The 23,513-nt window shown below is 48.2% G+C and overlaps 1 protein-coding gene across 1 annotated transcript in view; it reads left to right on the forward strand.

Annotated features, from left to right (window-relative positions):
• RASSF3 (Ras association domain family member 3) overlaps positions 1–14,997 on the forward strand; it is a 65,522-nt gene extending 50,525 nt beyond the window's left edge. The window contains exons 2-5 of the mRNA XM_023643941.2: positions 5,996–6,103; positions 8,202–8,439; positions 10,212–10,321; positions 12,361–14,997. Of these exons, the coding sequence (XP_023499709.1) occupies positions 5,996–6,103; positions 8,202–8,439; positions 10,212–10,321; positions 12,361–12,510 (606 nt within the window). The 3' untranslated portion in view covers positions 12,511–14,997. The remainder of the gene's footprint in view (positions 1–5,995; positions 6,104–8,201; positions 8,440–10,211; positions 10,322–12,360) is intronic.
• The last annotated feature ends 8,516 nt before the right edge of the window (positions 14,998–23,513 follow it).

A 23,513-nucleotide genomic window follows, 5' to 3' on the forward strand; every position in this document is an offset into this window, starting at 1 on the left:
ATTTAGAGTCAGATAAAATTTGACACTCAGTTCCTCACGTCAAGTGCTCAGACTCCACGTCTGGCTGGTGGCTGCTTTCTGGACAGCACGAACACAGAACCTTTCCAGCGTGGCAGATGGTGCTGTTGTGCGGTGCTGATGCGTATCAGCCATGCTGATCCCTATCTGGGAGAACTTCCTGGGCCCCCTCAGCATCTCTGCCCACGGTGACATCGTAGAGCTCGTGGAACCGGAAGTGAAGCACGTCCGACAGACATCGCCTGTAAATAAAAAGCTGTTGCCATGGCCTCTGTCACGCGCCTTCATTAGGGTTGACTGTGACCTGCTCCTGCCTAACAGACCCTCTTAGGGCTTTGCGGATTCAGCTCTGGGTGACAGCCCTTCCTGTATTCATCACAGGGTTTCCACTGTGCACACCTAAAAGGCATCTCAGGACAGCGTTTTCTTACTTTAAAATCTAGTTCAGGGGGCCGGCCCAGTGGTGCAGTGGTTAGGTTCTCATGTTCCGCTTTGGCGGCCTGGGGTTCGCCGGTTCGGATCCCGGGTGTGGACATGGCACCGCTTGGCAAGTCATGCTGTGGCAGGCGTCCCACATATAAAGTAGAGGAAGATGGGTACAGGTGTTAACTCAGGGCCAGTCTTCCTCAGCAAAAAGAGGAGGATTGGCAGCAGATGTTAGCTCAGGACTAATCTTCCTCAAAAAAAAAAATCTAGTTCAGGAGCATCTAACTTGACTTGGTGAAAGTTACTTTTGAGCCCCCAATGGCATGCCCTCTAGCTCCTGGACATCACATACCGAGCTTGAGTGCAGACCTGCTTGGTTTGCTGGTGGGTCCCTCCCACGTGGCATGGAAAGGTCTCTCCCAGAGAACATGTTTCTGTTCAGGTTAGCTCCGCAATACTTCGTCCGGTGTCTTTACTTGAGCAGAGCCTGGAGGGAAGTCGTCTGAAGGAGTCATTCCCCAGAATCCCTTCGGCTTGAGCCAGCCCTGAATTCCATCACAGCAGGAGCCGCTGCTGCCAGGAAGCACCCTGCTAGGATGAGGGTGCCTGATGTCCTATTCTGTACCCAGGACGAGACTGGGCTTGTTCTGTCTGTATCGCACTGGTACCCGAGTCTGTTTGGACATCAGGAGTGATGGCCTGTCTCCACATCTGGAGATGAGATGGGAAGGAGGAATTCCTGAGTCTGGGCTCTGGCCTCACTTAGAGAAAACCTGTTGGCCTGGTGAGTTTACGTAACTTCTCCACTTCACAGGCTGACCCCATACCTGGCCAGGAGTCAGCAGTTCCACATGAGGGCTGTGGGGCTCCCGATGGAGAGGTGGTAACCCTGTGTACTGAGTGTCTCTTGTGCCCTGTCATCAGGCTCTGTGCATATATCGTCCCCACGCCATCAGAGAATCTGTGCTATTTGCGTGTGTTTTTATTTTATTTTTTTGAAAAGGGTCAGTGATTTTATTTCTTGAGGAGGTCTGTGATGGAGAAAAAAGAATCCAACAACCCCCAGGGGGTGGGGTCGAAGGAGTGAGACAAGCCTGACTAGGCTGTCAGCCAAGAAAAGGCAGAAGGGCAGGGACCACGGCGGTCGCGCCAGCTTTAAGAGCTTGGCACAGAGCTGGGCAGCAGTAGGCGCTCAATAAATGGTTGTTGAATAATGCATTGTATTATATTTTGGTAGCAGTTCTATAAAGTACGTACTGGTTTGTGCATTTGACAGAGATGAGAAAACAGACTCAGAGAGGTTAAATAACTTGCCTGTGGCCACACAGCTGGAACACGGCAGAGCTGTGATTCAGCCCTTAGTGTGCCCAAACCATGTCCACATGCCTTCCCAGGGCCAACACAGGGGGAGCAGTGGTAGGCGTATGTGTCTTCTTGCTCTCACCCTTCAACATAGTCACTTTTAGATGCTTTATATTTGTTTGGTTTTTTTGTTGTTACATTTTTAACCTAAAAAAATTGTTTTTAAATTTCATTTTAATTTCAGAATTACAGAAAAGTTAGCAAGAAGGGTTGAAACAATTCTCAGACCCTTTGCCCAGATCTGGCAGGTGGGTTCCCAGACGGTCTTGCTGGGTGAGCCACTTGAACACCGGACGGGGCCACACTCCGTTAGCACAGCCCCGGCCGCTGCATGAGGATCCTGGTGTCCGAGGTTGGGCGTGTCCCTTACCAGGACGTTCACTAGTGGAAAACAGCGATGGGACCCCACCCAGGAACTGAAGCTGACCCGGGGGAAGTCCTCGGGGGCTTGCTGGAAAACTCAGAGAAGAGTCTAGGGTGTATCATTCTGGGGAGAAGAACTCTCCTGCTGAGGAGCTGGAGGGTTTGGGAAATGCCAAAGAAAAGTGGGTTATAAAGGATGACCTGTCACTTAGCATCTCAGGCGTGGCATCGTCCTCTCCCAGCCACCAAGAACAATGGCCGGAAGCATCAGCGAGGCATTCAGACGGCTGCGCCCTGTGTTTCCTGCCCTCTCCCACAGTTAGACAGCCTTGTTTACACTCGGGCTCACTTGCTCCACGCCCTCCACACCGGGTTTCAACCCTCTTCTTGCTTTCACCCTTTGTACCCACTGTCCCTACTTCCTCCTGCCAAGACGGCTGTATTCCCAAAGGCGTTGCATTTGGAGGAAGGGGCGGGCGGGGATTCTCGCCTCTGTGAGAGGAAAGGGGGTCTCTTTTAAAGGGGGAAGCAATTTGGAGCTTTTCCATATCGGATTTACTCCATTTCTGACCCTAAAAGAAACTGGTGTCCTCTACCCCAGGGCCCGAGCTTGTGACTTCTGTGTCTTTGCCCTGCTCCCAGCCCCTCCACTCGGATAGAGCGTGCTTGCTTGGTCGTCGTTTTGGAAGCCTTTTTTTTGGACATTGCTCACTCAGGCTCAACCTGTGCTGGACAGACACCCCTGTGCTCAGGCAGGCATCTGGTCCACAGCAGACGCTCAGCAAATATTTGCTCAGAGAGCAGCCCCTGGTCTGTGGCCTTGTTCTATGATTACTCCATCGGTTGACATAAAAATATGAGATCACGTGAGAGAGTACATCTATAAAGTACTCATCACAAGATGAAAAATTGTATCTGTGAGGTGATGGGTGTTAACTTACTGTGGTGATCATTTCGCAATAGATACGTATATCAAGTTGTTAAGTTGTGAACCTGAAGTGAATACCATGTTAATGTGTCACTTATAGCTCAATAACAAAAACTACAGGATCCCGCCCTTTAGGTTTTAGCTGCTTCTCTGGGCTTTGCCTTCCGTTTGATCTTTTGGTAATGATGTGTTCAGCTTGGAAGGGATCCACTCTTTTCTATTATTGCTCCCTACAGGTGCCTGGGTTTTTCTTCTCTCAGCAGGCAGGATGATTGTTACCCAAGTATGTCTCAGTTACCCACATGGGGAGGATCCAGGGAAAGCTTTTTCCAGACTGGCTTGCTCCTTTGATGTTCTGCAAGCTCTGGGGAACGCTCCCTCTGGCCTGAGGACGTGTCGGGCCTGAGGATGGGTGCTGGATGCTAAGTCCAGCAGCGTCAGCAAAACCTGTCATTAAGAACTGACCGAACTGACTTGATCCTGCCCTTAGCTCTCAGTGGCCCCCTCCAGCCCCTGTCCTTCCGTTGTACTTGGAGGTCTCCCTTCTCCTGTGAGCTGTGAGCGCCGAGGGGGTAGATGTGCTGAGGTGGCCACGTGCTTAGCTATTGTGTGTGGTTTCAATGGTGAGCCTTTGGTTTCCCTGATGCCCAAATGGGACCGCCTTGCCCCAGGGCTCACACCCGTGAGAGCAGCCGCAGGTCTTTGCAGACAGATCCTCTTGGGCCGGGAAGCACCTTCGAGAGCATCTGCTCTAGTCTCTTTATTTGATGGGAAGTGAGGGAGCAGGCTCAGAAAGGTGAGTAAGCCGGCCGCGGGGTCAGTTGGCCACAGGCTCAGGTCGGGAGCCGGGTCTTGCTGGGATGGGGGCAGCCCGCTCTGGCCCTGCCATCGTCGCATCCCACACCTACAAGATGGAAAGCCGCCTCTTGTACCCTTTGCACTGTGTGCTCAGAAGGGGCTTTGCACACACAGTTCACGCTGAAAAACAAGCGCTGAGACGGACTCGCTCACTTTCCACAGCGATGGCCCGTGGTGGCTGGTGGTGGATCAGAAGGACCAGCATAAGCAGGGGCATGTGGCTGTTGTAGGTGTTAGATTGTCTTGGAAATAGTCCTCGAAGCCTCTGCAAAGTTATTTTAATCTATAGCTTTTTTTCTTCCTAACCGGTGACACCAAAAATAAGATTGCACTGGGGTTTGGCACTGGCAGATAGAATGCTCCAGGGGACTCTGTGGCCGGCTGCTGACCCTGAGAATGAACTGCTGTCTTGTGCTGTGTTTCTCAGTATCGCCCAACACTGACCATCAGGCTACACCAGGACGGTGCTGAAATTGTTATGTGGGTAATTTGTAGCCAGCACGTCCTCCTCAGCGTCTGAAATCAAAGAACTGGAGACCTGGATGGATCAGAGCCGTGGTGTCCTCTTATGGTGTCCCTGCCAGTTCTCTCGTAGCCCTCCTGTGTGTGAGTGACACTGGCTCACAGTGAGTACATGGGAACCAGTGAATGTCTACTTGGAGAGTGTCCCGCCGTGAGGATGGGGTGATGTATCTGGCTGGAAAAGAGGCCCCTTTTCAAAGGTTTGATTTTTGGGGGGTAAGCCATCTGATTTTAAATGTTCTTCCTCTCTTTGTCTTGAAGATTGTTGGGACCCTTCATCTTTTCTGAGTTGCTACTCAGGTTTGAATCTGATTATGCCGCCATTCTTCAAGTTTTCAAACACCCACACGGGAACACTGGGGACCTGTTTGGTTGAGTGGAAACACATAGACGACCTGGATCAAAACTAAGCTTGGTCTCTTCACTAGTTGGGTTGCCACTTGACCTCTGTAAATTTCAGTGTCACTGTCTGTAACGTGGGGATGCTAACTAGATCATCGTTGGGAGATCAAATGGGGACACCGTGGGGACACCCATGTGGAAGTACTTAGTGGTTTCAGTAAATGGTTGGAGTTACTTTGGGATCAGGCTTCCAGTAAGTTCCATCACTTCCACAGGACCATTAATTTCTCCTGGCAGGTTAATTTCCTTCTTAGAACTTGATCTTACGTGGAAACTGGAGTAATAACACCCACTGGGTTAGATCGTTGTGAGAAGGAATGCGATGCAAGTCAGGTTCCTTATATATATGCTTGGCTTCGTGGGCTCACAAGGCGCTGACGTTTGGTCATTTGTCGTCACATATTTGTCGCATGGTGTCGTGCACTGGTTGAGCTCTTTGGACAATAAACCCATAGTGAATTTTCACAGGGGTAGGAGGGTTTAACTAATATCGTCCCCTCCAGAGGGTGGTGAGGCAGGGGTGGGGTGAGGCTGGAGGGGTGGAGTGAGAGTGGCTGGGGAGGGGAAGTCTGGCTATTTGTATCTTGACATGAGGCTTTGTTTGGAAGGTAAATTACCCTCTGCTAGTCTAATTTGGCAGGTCACTGATTTGTGCCAGTTAAACATTTCTTAACTACCATATGTTTTGCTGATAAATACTGTAAAGCTATAAAGATCATGAAGTTCATAGAATTTGCTAAATAGAAACTTTTCGTCTGTCTTTAAATATGGTTTTAAATGGAACGGCCAATCTAGCCGGTCGTCTTCGGGGACGTGTTTCTGCACAAGGGAAAGTTTGCAAAGAGTTTTGCAAAATAATATTTAATGAAGTGTTGCTTTTAGCCACTGGCAAATTAGTTTTATTTGGTGTATCCCTTGGGAAGACTGTAGTCTGACGGAATGAGAATCATAATTGGTGGATGAGCCTGGAGAGTTCGAATGTGAGAGGGGGAGAGTGTGTGTGTTTCAAGGTAAAGTGCTCATAGTTGCTCTTGTGTGGAATGTGAAAAGAATCCTGGCTTATCTGCGTTTTTTCCTCTGGTTGCTCATGTGTGGCATGGCTTGTTTTTCTTCTAGGATGTGGAGAAAGAGAAGGAAACCCACAATTACCTCAGCACAGAGGAGATCAAAGAGAAGGTTCATAAGTACAACTTAGCAGTCACAGACAAGTTGAAGATGACCTTGGTAAGCACCCATAATGCTGTTTAAGTTGACACATGTCAAAAGATAAATGTAAATTGGTACGACAATCTCTATGTTTTAAAATCTCTGACTCACACTGGCAGAAGTTTAACGTCAAGGTCTGCAGAACAGGAAAGTGGAATATTTCTGCATCTTTCAAATTAAAGCTGTATTTTGAAGTAGATTTATCTCAAAATCAGTTAACACTTCTTAAAATTTTATTTTAAAAGATTTTGTGACCCCCACAGGATTTTTAGCATGATGTGTAATCATTGCCTGTTTAACGTATAGGCGGTAAATCAGATTCTGATAAGGCCTTAGATAAGTTTTATCTTGTGTCAATAAATTTGGAAGTGTCAGGAAGAGGAATTTGTGTCCATGGATTGGAATATAATTGAGCTGAGAGTTTTCTCAGCTGGTGTCAGCGTAAGACGAGGTGAGTAATATCCAGCTTCCTACGCTTTGTTGTTTCAGGCTTCTGCAACGGTGTGTTTGAAGCCCGTTGGGGAGTTGGGGTGGAGGAGGGAGAATTCTGCACGGGGCTTGGTGACATGAAAGGAGAGCTGACAACAAGGCCAGAGTGTTCACGCTCCTCTAAACTGGGCTGGCGGCTGTGCCTCGCCCATCCATTTGATGACTTTCCTCGAGGCGCCTGCCACCCCGTGGTGCCAGTTTCCAGGCCCTTGGACCCCTGCCTCCCAGTCTATTGACTGTGAACTGGCAAAGTTCAGCAAAGGACAGGGTCACCGCTTAGAACAGGCCCTACTGAATTCTGTGACCCTTCAGGGAGCTTTTAAATCTAAACCCTGTGGTAAAGGATCCCTCCCTAGTGGGAGTCTGCCAAAAAGGGAAGAAGGGCAGATGACCTCAAGATTATGCTTCGTTATTCCAGCGGTGGTGTGTCTCCTTTTTCAAACACACTTTTCATCAGAGAAGACAAATTCCACTCCCCGCCCCGCAAGGAGATTACAACAGATGCGAGTTTCCATGTTGTTTCAAAGATTACAAATTTGAAGTATTGTATAACACCTTCCACAAGAATGAGCAAGTGAATTAGGATTGTAAATTGATCTTGAAAGGAAGAAAAATAATGGACCATAAAGGGAGTTTTTCATGTTCTTTTTAAACTATGCCATTTATATGTAACACCTGAGGATTTGTTTAAAACATTACAATGAAACTTTTCTAAATATACTGGATGTAAAAAGAAAAAGTGAAGACCATTATTACTAATTTTAGCAACTAAGAAATAGCAGTTCTACCGTCAGTTAAGACAAGGGCTAAACTAACTCATCAAATTGTGTATATTACATATGCGCAGGTTGTTTGTATGAAAATTACACCTCAATAACGCTGTTAAAAATATATGCATATGTAAGAGACATAAATACATGTTAAAACAGAACAGACATAAATACATGTTAAAATACATGTTAAACACGTTGTAGCTTGAATTTATTTTAAAAATATTGCTGCTTGAGGAGCCTGAAACGCTTCATCGTGTGTCCCATGCTATATGGGATACGGGCTGTATAAAGGGATTTAGGCAAAATTGGTCATCTGGTACGTATCGTAATAGCCGCTAGGAATGAAAACAGCTTGTTTTCTTACTGTCCACTCCTGGTTTACTTCGGGACATCAGAGTCCTTAATGGTGACTTTCTTTCCTGTGCCATAGCTGGTCCTCAGGTGCAGATGTGGTTTCCTTTGAGCACAGAGACATATCCCTCTGAGCTCTGAGAAGCCCGTGGTTTGGCCGGCATCTGCTCCATGGACTATAACCTCCCCAGGGCGCCCTGACCTTTCACGTGCAGCCTCAGAGGCGTGAGTCTCAGACTTCAGTGGCCACCGCGCTGGGAGGCCGCCTGGATCCCACATCTGCTCTGCAGACCTTGCCTCTGGAAGTGCTTTGCCAGGGTGTGTTAACCTCCCTCCGAGGTCATCCCCTGGGGGCAGCCTTCAATGCGGTTCTGCTGCAGAGCTGCGAAGGAAAAGAAGAGAGAGAAAGAGTTTCCAGGTCCTTTTTTGGCTTCGCTGTGCTCCGTCCCTGGAATGCCACCATCAGCCCAGCTAAGCGTGTCCTTTCTTCTTTCCCACTTCAGAACTCAAATGGGATTTACACTGGCTTCATTAAAGTACAGATGGAACTCTGCAAACCCCCGCAGACGTCTCCGAACCCTGGAAAGCTCGCTCCCGGGAGCAATGGCTGTATGAACACACTTCACATTAGCAGCACAAACACTGTGGGGGAGGTGATCGAGGCCCTGCTCAAGAAGTTCCTCATGACCGAGAGCCCTGCTAAGTTTGCACTTTATAAGCGTTGTCATAGGGAAGATCAAGGTACGCTGCCACGCTTAAAATTAAAATGCGCCCTGCTTTGATGTCTTTTGTCCTCAGTAGCAGCCGGAAGACTGACGGGGGTGTCTGCGTCAGTTACGTCAGAGCCCAGGGACAGATTCTGGCACGCAGTGAACGCTCCCTGGCTGTCCCTATTTCCAAGTGGGACCGTTGTGGGTCTGAGGGGCTCAGAGCATCCACGTGTGATGGATATTTTTGGAGGATTTCGTGGCAGTGCCCAGGGGGATAGCTTTGAATGTTTTTTTTTTTTTTTTTTAGCTTTGATTTTAGTGCTCTTTAGGACAAAAAGGAATGCCTCTGTGCTTGACGTTTTCAGGGACATATCCCACGTTTGACGTACGTCTCAGTGTGGAGGGGTTTGGTGGACTTGTCTCCTCAGAGACCCTGCGGATGGGGAGGCACGTGGGCCTTCCTGCACATTTGACACTTAGCGATGTAAACAGTGAGGCCCTGAGTTCTGTCTCTGAGCTTGTCTCTCTGGCCATTACACGGGACGTTTTTGGCACGCGGCCCCCCCGAGGCACAGGCAATGGGGTAGTAACATTTTGGTCTGGGGTCTGCCTGTCTAAGCTTAATACCTGCGTTCAGTGGATAGCAAGAGAATGTTAAATAAATGTGTGAAGTAAGATATGCCGGCTCAGGTGCTCAAGGGGATATCGATCCCAATGGTGGCAGCAATGGTGTGAGGGATTCAGTAAGTGTTACTTTGAAAATGGTGTGTATGTGTGAGCAATCAACTATTTAAGCTTTCTCTGGTTTTTCTGGGTAAAGCCTAAAGCAGCTATGGAAGGAAAGATACCAACCTGGCATGGTAGGAATGTCCTTCAGCTGCATGGGGATGAAACCCAGCTAGTAGCTGAGTGTGGGTGCAGTTTCTGAACACACACGGTGGGCTGGGCCCTGCGGAAGACAGAGGTGACTAGGGCAGGGCTCGGCAGCATGGGGGCAGTTTGCATCTACAGGGAAATCGGCGCCCACCGTGCACTTGTGTCCGGAAGAGCCACAATAGTGTAGATACATTCAGACGGCATTTCTGTTGCGCCGGCCTCTCTGCTTGCTCACCAGGACTTCAGCTGTGCAGTCTGCTGTGCAGTAACTGCGTCCTGTTGGGATATCGCCCTCATAGCTGGCACATCTTTCAACAGTACAGATAATGCCATTACCGTGTGTGTATGTATGGGTGTGTGTGTGTGTGTGCATGCATGCATGTATGTGTGTGCGTGTGTGTGTAGCATGAGACACACATAGCTGTGCTTAAAGCCACCAGGGCTTGTATTCCGACTGCTTGGTTTGTGTGCAGCTGCTGATTCTAAATTAACCTGTAGAGATTTGCTCCTAGAGCTCTGATTTCCTGTTCTATGGGTGGTATATTTGTATTGTTTTTAAAAGGGTCGCAGATCCCTTTTTAAGTTTCTCGTCTTGCTTTCTAAAAGGAGGAGCAGAATGAATTATAAGCCCATCTGGGGACTAATACTCATTTAAATTCATTCTTGAAAATTCTTTGCTTTTTAATCAAGGCACAGTTTATATTGTGCAGACAGAACAGAAACAGTATGGCTTTCATCCCACTGTGGGCTCTTTATTGCTGGTAATAGGACGAGGAGGACGGTGACTTGGTGGCTGGGGTCACAGGGACTGTGGCTTTGATCGAGGAGGGGTCGGTGAGGGGTCGGTGAGGGGTCGGTGAGGGGGTGTGTGGTCTAGGCAATGATGAATTCTTCTGCCAGTGACGTGTTGCTTGTTTCCTTACTCAGTCTACGCCTGCAAGCTCTCGGACCGGGAACATCCCCTCCATCTGCGTTTGGTAGCAGGGCCCAGAACAGACACCCTTAGTTTTGTTCTTCGTGAACATGACATTGGAGAGGTGAGTGATGGTTCATGCTTGCTTTAAACTCTAGGACCGGCCGGCCCTGTTCTGTCCTCTGGTCTAGGGCCTGTTCCACCGGGGAGAAAGAGGAGGAGGAGGGCAGGGGAGGGGGTGTGTGCATGTGTCCGTCCATCCGTCCATCTGTCTGTCCTGGGAGGAGGAGAGGTGGTCCTGAGGAGGACAGCTTTCCGTGTGTTTTCAAATTCTCAGAAGTGGACCCAAAGTTAGCCTACAATAGAGTTCTTTTACAACATTCATTATGTTGGCCTATGATTTTCAGAGGCGGGAGGAAATAAAGTTTTTTCCTTGACTTCCACCCAGAGTTGTTTTCGCCCCTTCTGCCTCCAGATTCCTCGAATCCAGCTGAACTTTGAAAGTTGACACTTTCCAAATGTCTGCCACTGACCAACACTCTACAGGGAAATCAGGAAAGGCAATCTCTCTACTGCGAAAGACATTTAACTCGTTTCTAGAATCTTTCTTTTCCCCTTTGCCCAAATTATCAAGAAGTTATGTTTATATGTGCCGGTTGAAGGAAAAAGCACTTTAGACCATTGTTCTAGGTCAAGTGACAACTTTCAACAGCACTTGAGTAAATGTCTCAGGCTTTTTTGACTAGAACAGGGAATTTCTAATTTCTAATGTAGAAAATTTTGCTCTCCTTCCCCATGGTTCTCATTTTCTTTAATAACCAGCTCACAACCCACCTCCGGGGAGCCCTCTGTCCTGGAGCCCACTTGGTGGTTTTGTTCTGGCTCCTCTGCATCCCCTCGTATGGGGCCATCTCCAGGCTTTCGTGCCCACGCCCCGGGGAGTCCCCAACGGAAGTGGCTCCTGGCTGGGGCAGTCATTCTCAGCCAGGACCCAGGGCCCCTTTGGGGAGGGGAGGATGTGGAGTGTGAAGAAACCGCCCAGGCAATGCCAAGTAGCCTTCTTGACATTTACTGCTTCAATTAAAAAAGGTTTTAAAAACCCCACAAACATTGACTTTGTGCCTGCCAAGTCCCAGGTGCTGTTAGGGAGACAGAACTCAGAGGCTCAGGGGTGAGAGATGAATCCCTGATGGTGCGAAGGAAGATGGCTGCGGTGTAGGCGAGAGAGAGAGAGACAGAGACAGAGACAGAGACACAGTCAGACAGACAGACAGACAGACAATAAGCAAATGATTAAAGTAACCTTTACATCTTGTGTGATCAGGGCTCCCAGTGCTCAGAGAGAGCTTTCTAATAGACAAGTCCTGAGTGGGAGGGAGTGGAGGGAATCATGGAAGCCTTCTTAGAGAACGTGGCATTTAAGCTGAGACTTGAAAGTCGAGTAGGAGTTTGCCAGGCAGAGGGGAGGAGGGGAGAGCATGTGCCAAGCCCCTGGGGTCAGGAGTGAGGTGACAGCGTGAGAGAGGGTGGGATCTTTCAGACTCCAGAAACAACCAAGGGAGGCCATTGAGTGATTCTCAGCAGGGGAGGGTCACGACCAGATTTGCATTCGCACGGAATATTCCAGCTGGCTGTTTGGGGAACAGATTGAGGAGTTTAAGAGTGGAGAGAGGCGGCCGGGTAGGAGGGGTCCCAGGGAGGCAGGAGATGATGGTGGCTGGCAGGAGGGCGCAGGAGAGATGGGAAGAGCATGCGGATGAGAGAACCGTTTAGGAAGTGATGAAACTGCAGCAGGTGAGGAAGAAGGCAGCCGAGGCTGACTCTGAGTAGAGGGAAGAGAGTGCTTTAGGGTGGAGGGTGTGGAGTCGTTTCTACGCCTCTGTGGTCAGGCCAGGAGAGGAGTGTCTAATGGCCTTGGGGATGTGGAGGTCTTTGACCTCAGTGAGAGCCATTCTGGAGGACCGCAGGAGGAGGAAGGAAGGAGGGCGATGGAGGTGAGCCGAGTTGGGGTGGAGGGAGGGCCGGTCCCAGGGCGGGTCCTGTGAACACTGGGCTGTGAGTCGGCCAGGGAGGGCAGCCACGCCTCCACGTGCTCGGTCAGCATTCCGAAGTCTTGACGTGGAGTCCAACACCTGGCCCTTTCTTTTCTGTGTTCTCTCACAGTGGGAAGCCTTCAGCCTTCCAGAACTACAGAATTTCTTGCGTATCCTGGACAAGGAGGAAGACGAGCAGCTGCAGAACCTGAGGAAGCGCTACGCGGCCTACCGGAACAAGCTAGAAGAAGCCCTCGGCGAGGTGTGGAAGCCCGGTTAAGGCGCGGGCTCCGGCTCGCTCGGCCGCCGCGGGACCTGTGTGCGGACCAGCAGCAGCTGTCTCTGCTCGGAGGGCTGTGTTCCGGCCCTGTGATGCTAGGGTCTTCCCCTTTGATCTCTAGATTTAGTTCCCAGACCTGGCCACACAGCATCCTGCCCCTTAGGCATCCTCTGTAAGGGATTCTGCAAGCTTGTTCTGTTCCATCACTGCGGTGTTACCTCTTGGCAAGCTGTGAACCTGTTCTTATCTGGAGCATTCTAGAGTGCTTTGAAGCATGGACTCTGGGTTGTTGTTTTTTCTTATTTTCTTTTAGTTATTTTAATTATGTGATGTTGATGTTAAGCTTAAGGGTGTGCAAACGACTTTTTAAAAGCTTAACGAGGAATCTATCTGAATACTTGTCCTATGTTGAAACTACCTGTTTGTTTTTTGATTTTTTTTTTTTTTTAAATGTCAGGGGAAACGGTCCATGTGAATTGAAAGTCACAGGAAGCTAGAACGCTGAGGAATTGGGGAAGGAGTTTGGAGGAGTTTGACCAAGAAAGTAAAGAGCAAGTTTGGAAGAAGGCGTGAATGGAGGTGGGGCGCTCCGAGGGAGGGTGTTTTGGGTGATGCGTTGACGGTGAAGGATGAAGGCGTATTTGCTTGTCAGCGACTTAAAAAGTAACCAGTTCTGAGATGTCAAACCCTCTCAGTAGTGCTTGACTTCCTGGTAAGTAAAAGGTGGGAACAGAACCAAAGAAAGTAGGACCTAGACCAAAAGGAGGGCTAACCCAGCGGCTGACCCAGAGCCCGGCGGAGCACTCGGGCCGGGGTCCGCGGAGCCAGCAGACAGGCCCTGGCGGCTGGAGCTGCCCCCGGGACTGCCCGGACCCTGCTGCTCAGAGCGGGGGCTCACGGGGCACCTTCTCTGGGCAGGTGAGCAGTGGCCGCGCGCTGACTCCTGTGAAGCTACGGTTTCTCCCTGGGTGATTTTCAAAGCTGAAAGGAGTTTGGGTGGGGCAGCTGGCTCCCCGATGGCTCGTGGGGAGATGCGCCACATCCGAGCGCACAGCACACTTCCTGACAGTCACATCGAGGCTCCCTCCTCTCCTTCCCCTCCCTTTGTCCTCCCCCCTCCCTCCTTCCCCCTTTCTCTTATTCAGTGAAGGCTTCTTCCCTAATGTAGAGCAGGGATGCGGATGAAAGACCAGGTCCTGTGGGCAGCTAGACAGGGAGGGCAGTCCACCCCCGCTGGCCGCTCGAGGGCTGCCTTGTGGAAACGCTTTAACAGAAGTGCATGTTCCTCCCAACCAAAGAAACGCGTGTGCAATAGGAGCCTTCCGGAGGCGGGTGAGAAACTCATGGTGTGCAGCAGGCAGTCTGAGAACAGCGGGAAAGGGTGCTGTGCTGCTGGAGGGCCTCGGTCTCTGTTTAGCCTAGGATATTTTTTGTTTGTTTATAAATTCCCAAGGAATTGTTAACACTTTGGTGACACCTAATGGATTCTTTTTGAAACTCCGAGGTGCTTCAGGGCTTTGCCTAAGTGAACTGTGCCTTTTATTGCATTTCTGTCTCCTCTTTGTGGCCCTTGGGACACTTCAGAGAAGACCCATCTGGTGGGAGGCAGGTGGGAGTGTCGGTTTCGCTGTGCCACACACATTACTGAGACAATCATATCTTCTGAACTTTTTAAGGAAAGTTGGAAAAAAAAAAAGTAGAGCTAGCTATAAAATATGTATGGCACATCTTGTTTAATTTTGCATGTACCTTCTTTTTAGTTCATTGATGAGGTTTAGTGACATTGTCATCCAACACTTTACCTTTATTGTTCAGGGAATGCCTTCCTGACTTTATACTGGTTTTACTATCCAGACTGTGGCTTGGGTTTGAGTATACTGTTATCAACCACCTGGTCTCTGAATTACCCATCCCGGGAAGCTTATATTTTTTGAAGCATTTGTTTCTCAGATCAAGACACTGTTAGAACCTAAAGTAGGAGCTGATGGGTATCTGTGAATTTTTTTTTTTTTTTTTTTTACTTGAAGTAGATTGTCTAAAATAGGCATCCTCATCTGTGTTATCCAGAACCTCGCTCACTGTTGTGTGCACTACAAGTTGCAATTTGGAAACCTTGCTGTATTGAAATTCTGTCAGTACAGACCAACGTTCTCTCCCAAACACTGGTTACTGCGGCAGCGTTTTTAATGTGTAAAAGAAGAAAGGCCACAAAGGCTGAAGATTTTTAAAAATCATTGTACAAATTCTTATGATAAATTAAGCTTTGCTGTAATACTGTTTTCTCTTCAGTATGTGATGGTACAGGAACGATGTTAAATGAAGGGGTGGTATTGCAGGGGAGCATTTTAAATCGCAGAAGTAAAAAGTTATAATATTTATAATTTCGATGAGTTTAAGTTTATTTTTATAGGGAAGATTTTTCTTCCCTAAAATTGTTTCTGGAATGGCAAATTGTTTCCATTATTAAAAGCTGAAGTTGTTAGTGGATGTTTGTGTGTTTTCCTTTATGATAATACACCAGGTAAAAGAAAGCCACGGGCTGGCACGAACCGCTTTTGCAGATACACGGGGACACGTGTGGGGAGGCGACAGCTTTTCCTAGGTTTGAGTGGGGGCACACTGGTTCTCTCAAATGGCATTCTTCCTTTGCCTTATCCTCTGGGGAAAATAACCCTAGGTGAGTGTCCATATAACACATTCCTGAAGCGATTGTTTTAATTGTGAAATATACATGCATTCAAAAGTCTATGAAGCGTGGGAACAGTTTAAAGAATGATTTGCCCTGTGACCACTACAAATAGATTAGAAATCCTCTCCCTCCACCCCCCAGGCTGGTCCCTGAGGGCTCCATCCTTGAAACGGACCACTTTCAACAGGAAAGTATCTGTACTTTTTGCTCAGCGTGACTCTCCCATGGGACGGGGAGTGTCTCGTTCCCGCCCGGGGTGCCACCGGCCTTCTCGGCCCAGGCCGCCTACCTGGTGGAGGCGAGGTTTTCGCGGCTGCACTGCCCCCTAGAGGCCCTGGAGGTTGGTGACCGGGAAACTGCGCGTCCGACAGTTGCTGTGCAAGTGCAAATATGATGGTAGAAAATGATGGTCCCATATTGAGCTCCCTTTTCGCTGAACTGTCCAGAGGAATGTAGTTTGGGGCTTCAGCCTGGGTTACTGCTCCAGGTCCAGGAGGAGCTTTTGGGATTTTTCTCCCTTAAAGCGAATTAGCTTTCTGCCCTAGGCTTTTCTTCAGAATTTGTCACCGATTGGTAACTTGTTGAAATAAATATTCTTAGGGTGCAGCATCCGTTCTTAAGAATTGTCTACTGCGTTTGGGACTGTTAGATGATCCTGACTGGGTGTTTTGTTTTTTTGAAAAGAAGGAGAGTCCTTACTACAATAGCAAATTCAAAGAAAAGTGCCTGCCGTGTGCCAGGCCTTATTCCTACACGCTTACTGTGTATGAACGCGTTTTCTCCCCCTCATGCCCATTTGCAGATGAGGAAACAGCAGCTCCCTGCGGCCGCTCTGTGTGCCTGGCAGAGCCGGTCCGCCTCTCCCCGGCCTTTCCCTGTGAGCTCTGTCCCGCTTTTCAGTTATCCTGCCTATTAAAAGCCTGTTAGTTGTCTCTCAGGGGCCGTCCATCTGAAAGCAGCCCTCTCGGTGCAGCCGGGATTTGTGGGAAATGAAAGGGCAGCCTTGATGTCAGTGCTTTTCGATCCCTCGTTTTGTTTGTTGAGCATTCCGTTTCAGTGATGCTAAGTCACCGAGAACGAAGCCCTGCCTGTGTTCGCAGGTCCCCTTGCGTGGGGGAAACTGACAGGAACCCCGAGTTCTGGCCACGAGTGAGGGAATTCCCTGGAACCACGAGACGAAGAACAGCTTCCCGGAGCAGTCAGAGTCCCGGGAGCCGCCGGACACTTGGGAAGGCTGGAGTCTACCCCCTCCCGAGGACGACCCTTTCCGAAGGAGCGCAGGAAGCTAAGTGTTCAGTCTTTAAAGTGCACGTTTGTCCGGTGTGAATTCCTACTCGCTTTGTTAAGAGTGCGAGGAAGCGGCTTTGTCTGAGGATTAGGCGGACATGGGGGTGGGGGCAGTGGGCAGCGTTAAATAACACCTTCCAGGTGAAATGCATTAATTCCATCTGCAGGATTTTGGGGTTTTTTTTTTTTTTTTTTTTTTTGGTTGGTGGTTTTCGGTTTCATTCTGTTTTGGTTTCTGGCAAATCTTTCCCTTTAATTCTTCCAGGAGAGAATGGCAGGGTAGAGGTCAGACTCTTTGATCTGGAATCACAGTTTCCGCGGACACTCGTGACTCATGCTGGGCGGAGGCAGCGCTTGCAGCCACGGGCCTCCGGAAGCTCCTCTCCTTCCCGTTTCCGAGAGTCTCAGAATTTTTAAGTGTTTATACACAAACAGCACAACATCAGGGCTCCTTGTAAACTTCAAAAGAAGTTGGGGTTCTGGCTTTGTTCTTGGGAGGGAGTGGCTCTCCCAGGATGGTTGGTTTATATCTTTCCGAGCACGAGTCTTACCTTTAATGCGCCTCAGCCTGTAGCGCGCGGGTCTGGCTGTGTGGCCGGCTCTGCAGCCTCGCCTCCTCATTGACACCCGTGTGGACGCAGGGGATTAATTAAGCCCTGGGTGCGGCTCCTTTTCCGTGAAGTGGAGTTCTAGGGGGCTCTGCTCCAGACGGCTTTCTGGTTTTCAAATGCAATAAAATTCCCTTAAATTCTAGGAATTCTGGAGCAGCGAACTGCAGTGTCTCTCTAAAACTTAGAATCCTTGAATTATTACCCTTGCAGGCGGGGAGGCAACAGCTTAAAATCACATCTTTTGCTCTGAACTATAAATGGTGTCTTCAGATCCTTTTTAAGACGGCAAACATTTCAAATGCTTTTCTTGCTTGTGTGATCTCTCAAGGAAAACATTCAAAGCCAATGATGTTTAGGTGAAGTTGAGCATGGACACGCTTATCTGAGAATACAAGGGCAGCCATAGAAATCAAGGACTTGGGTTTCTGCCTTCAGATGAGGGAGTTTGTGTGTCTGGGGAAGGGGGGAGCTTCCGGGGAGATCACCAGCAGGAGTGAGGGGTGCAGCAGGATGCTCCTGGCCCCTGGAGCTCACGCCCCCCCCCCCCCCCCCCCAGCTTGCTTTCTAAAATTTTGTTCTTTGCAAGTAAGGCCACGGAGCAGAGGCACAGGACGTCTTGGGGAAGGTTATTCTGAAGCTGGCAGTAGGGAAAGGGCGGTGCTTAGGATCTCTTGGAAGAGATTTCAAGACCCTGAGGTTACCACACTATTTCTTCCTGGACTGCCTCCAGAACTACCGCAGGTGCTGATTTTTAAAAGGCAGGTTTTTCTGCACCCCACCCCAAAGCTACTGAATCTGAATCTCTAGTCCTGGGCCCTGAGCAACTCCTGTTTTAACAAGCACCCGTATGTTTTCAAATGCCAATTACAAATCTTAGAGCTCCATGGAGCATTTCAGAGGCGGAAGGGAGACATCCGCCTACACAGTTGTACCTCTCTCTCTCTCTCTCTTTTTTTAAACAAATTACTTCCACGTTGAGAGTAATGGCTAGCCTGCAGAGAGGCTCCCCGACCTGCCATTTAGCCCTGGGAAAAACAGTTCTATATATAGTATGACCCTGTACCCCTGACCATGGCTAACTGGATCTTAGTTAGACCTCTGATAGAAGGCCATTGATCAATTAGACTTTCTCAAAATTTTAAATAAAGAAACGAGAATTCTAGTTAGTCAGTGATGGCTACTCATAGACCAGGGGGGCTGAGCCCCACCACTGGGCCTTGCATCACAGGCAGAGAGAAACTGTAGAGAAAGCAGGAGAAGGGAGCAGAGGAAGTAGAGAGGAGAGGCCATGTGGCCTTCGGGAGATGGAGAGAGTAAATTCAGAACATACTTGATGTTGTTAGCTGTTGGATGCCTCATGGTACACTTCTTCCCTCAGTAAAGAATTATCTTGGTTTACAAGGGTTCTGTACCCATATACCTATTTCTACTATGGGATCAAGAGTGGAAATGGAAATTTATAGCACTAAATCCCTATTAGGAAAGACGAAAGGGCTCAAATGAATGACATCAGCTTCCACTTTAAGAAACTGGAAAAAGAAAAGCAAACCCAAAGTAAGCAGGAGAAAGGGAGTAATGAAGAGTGGCGATTAATGAAATAGAAAACAGAAACACAATCAATGAAACCAAAAGCTGGTTCTTTGAGAAGATCAACAGAATTGGTAATCCTCTAACCAGACTGATCAGGCAAGAACGACAAGATGCAAATGAACAGCGTCAGCAACGGGAGAGGTGACATCACTACCGATTCTACAGAAATCCTTGATATGTTCATATTTTAGGTCCTTGCATTGAAATAATTTTCCTTAAAAATTAGTTATTTTCTGCTTAAAAAATGGTAAGCTCTAAACACAGTCCTAATTTTGCCTAGCTTCTGAGAAGCGTGCCAAATGACAAGTGCTGATGTTCCTGCTGCTACCAGCTTCTTTGTTCCCTCAGGAATTTACAGTTATCTGCAGTATGTACCTTTAATGCATATGATCAGTAATATTCTGACAACATTGAAGCTTACTTTCATATTATGGGGAATACAGTAGGGTTCATGCTTATTAAAATGAGGATTAAGATTATGCTCGCTTGTTTCCTTCCTCCCTCCCTTGCTTCCTTCCTTTCCATCCCTCCTTCTCCCATCCCTCTCTCCCTCCCTGCCTCCCTCCCTTTCTTTTGTTTTCTTTCTTTCTCAACCAGTAGCTTGGAACTAATTGTAATCATATTTGAGGAATGAGCGTGTCTGGTTTGCTGTCAGGTTCTGTGATATCTATATTCTCATAACCATCCTTTTTTCCTTAAACCTTTCACTTATATTAGTTTGTTCTGTTCTTTGCACAAAAAGAAACTTGAGTAGAACACCAAGTGTTTTAACTTCTTTCCTTCAACAGATATTTATAAATCACCCGAGAATGTGAGGTACCGGGTAGATTATGGTGGGAAGGAACATCCTGGTCCCGGTCTCATGGAAACCGGAGTCCTTGTGTAGTGCAGACTGCCAAGTGTCATGAAGCTAAGGTACAGAGAGCTCTGAGAGTTTATTATTTTAGGAGGTTAGAGAAGCTTTCCTGGCAGAAGTGATTTGGAGCTGAGATCTTACGGGTGAGTAGGAGCTCCCCAGCAGAATTCATCACTTACCTTATGTGAGAATTTTCTACTTGATGGGACTGGTTTCTGAGGTCTTTCTTTTGGGAGCATGTGACACTGGTGTCACTCTGACTGCTTTTCCTCTATTATGAAAAAAGAACTTTAAGTAGGGTAAATAATTCTCTCTAGGTTAAGATTTCATCTTCGGCAAGGGCAGAGTTAAAATTTATGATGACAGGTGCTCTGGATCAAACCCGATTTCTTTTTTTCCTGTGAAGTGGGGAGGGGGTTGGCCATCTGCTCACCTCCCAGGGCTGATGTGAGGGCCAAGTAAGACAGCGAAGGCAAAGGTGCACCGTTCAGCTTAGCGTAAGGCGGTATTATTCTCCACGCTCCTCTTCCTCCAGTGGTGCCATGGCTGCTTTACCACTGCGCCAAGCTGCTTGCCTATCGCGTTGACGCTAAAATTCATCTAAGAAGCAATACCGAGGATGCGGTTTCTAAGAGGGATATTTTTCCAAGCAGAAATGTTTTTTGTTTTTGTTTTTTAAACTCACGCTTAGGGAAGGAAATGGAATTATAAGCAAAACACTCAAGATTCTACGGCAAATAGTAGAACAAGAAATCCACATTCAGAGCCTTCCCTTGTCCTCCCATAAATACAGTGGCAGAGTGTTGTCTTTCTTCTCTGACGAGTTAAAGCCAAAATGCTCAGAGCAGCTGGGAGCATCAGAGCAGCTGGGAGCAGGGACGCCCGTGCCGTCACGTCTCTGTGAGGAGAGAGTGATGCTGACACATCCAGACTGGAGGGCCACGTAGGTGCAGCTGGGGGCCTGCTCCCTCGTTGCTAGTCAGTGTCGTTGGTGTGCGAACCCCTCCACCCTCCAGCCCCAGAGAGTAATCTTGGGGACTGGACCATCTCCAGCTCACTTTAGACTTCTCCCAGCTGCAGGGCACAACATGTGTGGGACTAAACATTTCATAGACGTGTCTGGAAACAGCCACTTGGGAGGCTTTGAAACAGGAAGGGGCCCTTCTACAGGCAGACCATGACCTGCGGCTTCCTGCCTCTCCTGATGCAGTCCGTGTTCACCCCTGACCTCTTAACTAGGGCCTTCGTGGCCTTACAGGAAGAAGAAAGGGGCAGGATGACGGAGGCCCCCACTTTTTGTCTGGCCCTGCTGTGCAGAGGACCAGACTTGGCACACTGGGCTGCATTTGCAGTGGGGCAGCCACAGAGTGCAGTCAGGGGCTGGGCTCTGCCCTGAGAGCGGACCCAGGGTGAGTTGTCGCCCATTCCAGACTGCTGGAAGAATGCAGGTTGTCGTGCTGCTCTCGGGCTTAGTAACGTTGCCGCGTGCCCGATCTGGGCGGTGCTGGGAGACTGCAGAGAAAAGCGCACGAGGCAGCCACTTTCTTAGGAATGTCAGCAGGAGCAGAACCCATTGTGCCTCTGAGCTACTTTCCTAGCGTTGGGATGAGGCAAGGGAGTGGTGACTGATGATCTCAATTTGGAGAACAGGTGCCCGAGAAACCAAGCCAGCAGCTTCACCTGCTGCAGCTGCTGAGGAGCTGCCCACTGCGCGCTGCGCTGTCCCCCGCACCAGCTTCTGTGAGATACGGAGACTTACCAGAGGGAAGACTGGGTCTGCGACCGGAGCCTGCCAGCCAGGAGAGTCCATTAAAATATTTTCCAGCGTGTGCTGAGAACGACATTTCAGCAACCGTTCTGACAAGGAAGCTGCTACGGGGTTTTCGTAACGGTGACTGGGAACCAGTGTTTATTTATGCTCTTCAAGCATGTAGTGTACATAAGACTTTTTTTTCCCCTTTTGAGATGAGTTGAGCCTCTATGACCAGAAGCTTTGCCCTGTCCTGGGTACCTGCAGTTGGACATGTTTTGGCAAAAGGCCTGCCCCAGGTTCTCTCTCGGTAAGCCAGCTTTGGTCATTACAGGAGTCATATCTTGCTGCATTTTATTACTCCAGCATCAGCAGCTTAAAACAACATTAAACGTTTATTCCATCACGTGGTCTCCATGGGTCAGGAGTTTGGGAGCAGCTTAGCTGGATGGTTCTGGCTTGGGGGTCTCATGAGGTTGCAGTTAAATGTTGGCCGGGGCTGCGGTCATCTGAAGTCTTGACAGGCCGTAGGATCTGCTTCTGAGATGGCTCACTCACACAGCTGGTAAGTAGGGGCTGGTCACTTGCAGGGGGCCTCAGATCTCACCATGCAGACCTCACCATAGGGCTGCTCAAGTGGCTTCATGATACGGTGGCAGATTTCCCCCTGAATAATCCAAGAGACAGCAAGGCAGAAGTGGCCGTGTCTCTTATGAGGTAGCCTTGGAAGTCACACACCATCACGTATGCCCTATCCTATTGGTCTCGTGGACCAACCCTGATGCACTGTGGGAAGATCACTGGGAGGCATCTTGGACTGGCTTACCACAGCCATACTGGAAATAGTTAAATGAAGTGTGAAGAGAGGAGCGCTTGCTTTGACTTCTTTTCCAACAGCCATGCTGTGGAGCAGGACAAGAAGCCACTGGAATGGTGTGGCACCTCCCCTTCTTGGTCCAAAACTACTTTCCCTGTGAATACAGGTATCAGGGACAAGGTCTTTTTTCTTTTTGGTCTGTTAATATATGTTGTATATATTTAGGTGCTCCTATGTTAGGTGCATAAATATTTACAAATGTTACATCCTCTTGTTGGACTGACCCCGTGATCACTATGTAATGCCCTTCTTTGTCTCTTATTATAGTTTTTGTTTTAAAGTCTATTTTGTCTGATGTAGGTATAGCTACCCCAGCTTTCCTTTGGTTTCCATTTGCATGGACTATCTTTTTCCATCTCTTCACTTCCAGTCTGTACGTGTCGTCACATCTGAAGTAAGTCTCTTATAGACAGCCTATGGATGTGTCTTTCTTTTTATCCATTTACTCTATGTCTTTGATTGGAGAACTTGGTCCATTTACATTTAAAGTAATTACTGATAGATATGGGCTTATTGCCATTTTATGAGTTGTTTCCTGGCTGTTTTGTAGCTCCTCTCTTCCTTTCTTCTGTTGCTCTCTTTATGGTGTGCTGACTTTTAGTGGTGTGCTTTTTCTTTTGTGTATCTACAATAGGTTTTTGCTTTGCAGCTACCATGAGGCTTACATGTAACAACTTAGAACAATCTATTTAAGTTGATAAACTTGAACGTGTTCTAAACCTCTACATTTTTACCCTCTCCCTTTTTGTTTTTGATGTCCATTTTACATTTATCACCTGTGTATCCCCTTAATAATTAGTTATGTGTACTACTTTTGTCTTTTAACCTTCATAGTAGCTTGATAAATGATTAATCCACTACCTTTACTATATATTTACCTCTACTAGTGAGATTTATACTTTCATGTCTTATTACTAATTAGCGTGCTTTCTTTTCAGCTTGTCAGCCCCTTTAACCTTCCTCGTAAGGCTGGTTTAGTGGTGATGAACTGGAGCTTTTGCTTGTCTGGAAAACTTTCTCCTTCAATTCCTAATGATCACCTTGCTGGGTAGAGTATTCTTAGTCGAAAGTTCTTTTCTTAAGTTCTCTTTTCGATCTACATAATGCCCTGGAGATCAGGAATAGAGTAATCCCTTTCACAACTAAGCTCGCTGCTACTCTGTTAGGCAGAGTAGGCACTCAGATGGATGAGGGAGGGAACCAGCCTTCCTAGATCACAGAGATAGCCGCGTGTAACAGAAAGATGGCAGTGAAGCCAGATCTTTGAAATCCTGACTCTGACTAATGAGCTTTGTGAGCTTGGGTAAATTAAGCTGAAGAGCAAACCTAGCCTGCAGAGCTGT

This window comes from Equus caballus, chromosome 6 (assembly GCF_041296265.1).
Source record: "Equus caballus isolate H_3958 breed thoroughbred chromosome 6, TB-T2T, whole genome shotgun sequence".
Classification (NCBI taxonomy): Eukaryota; Metazoa; Chordata; class Mammalia; order Perissodactyla; family Equidae; genus Equus; species Equus caballus.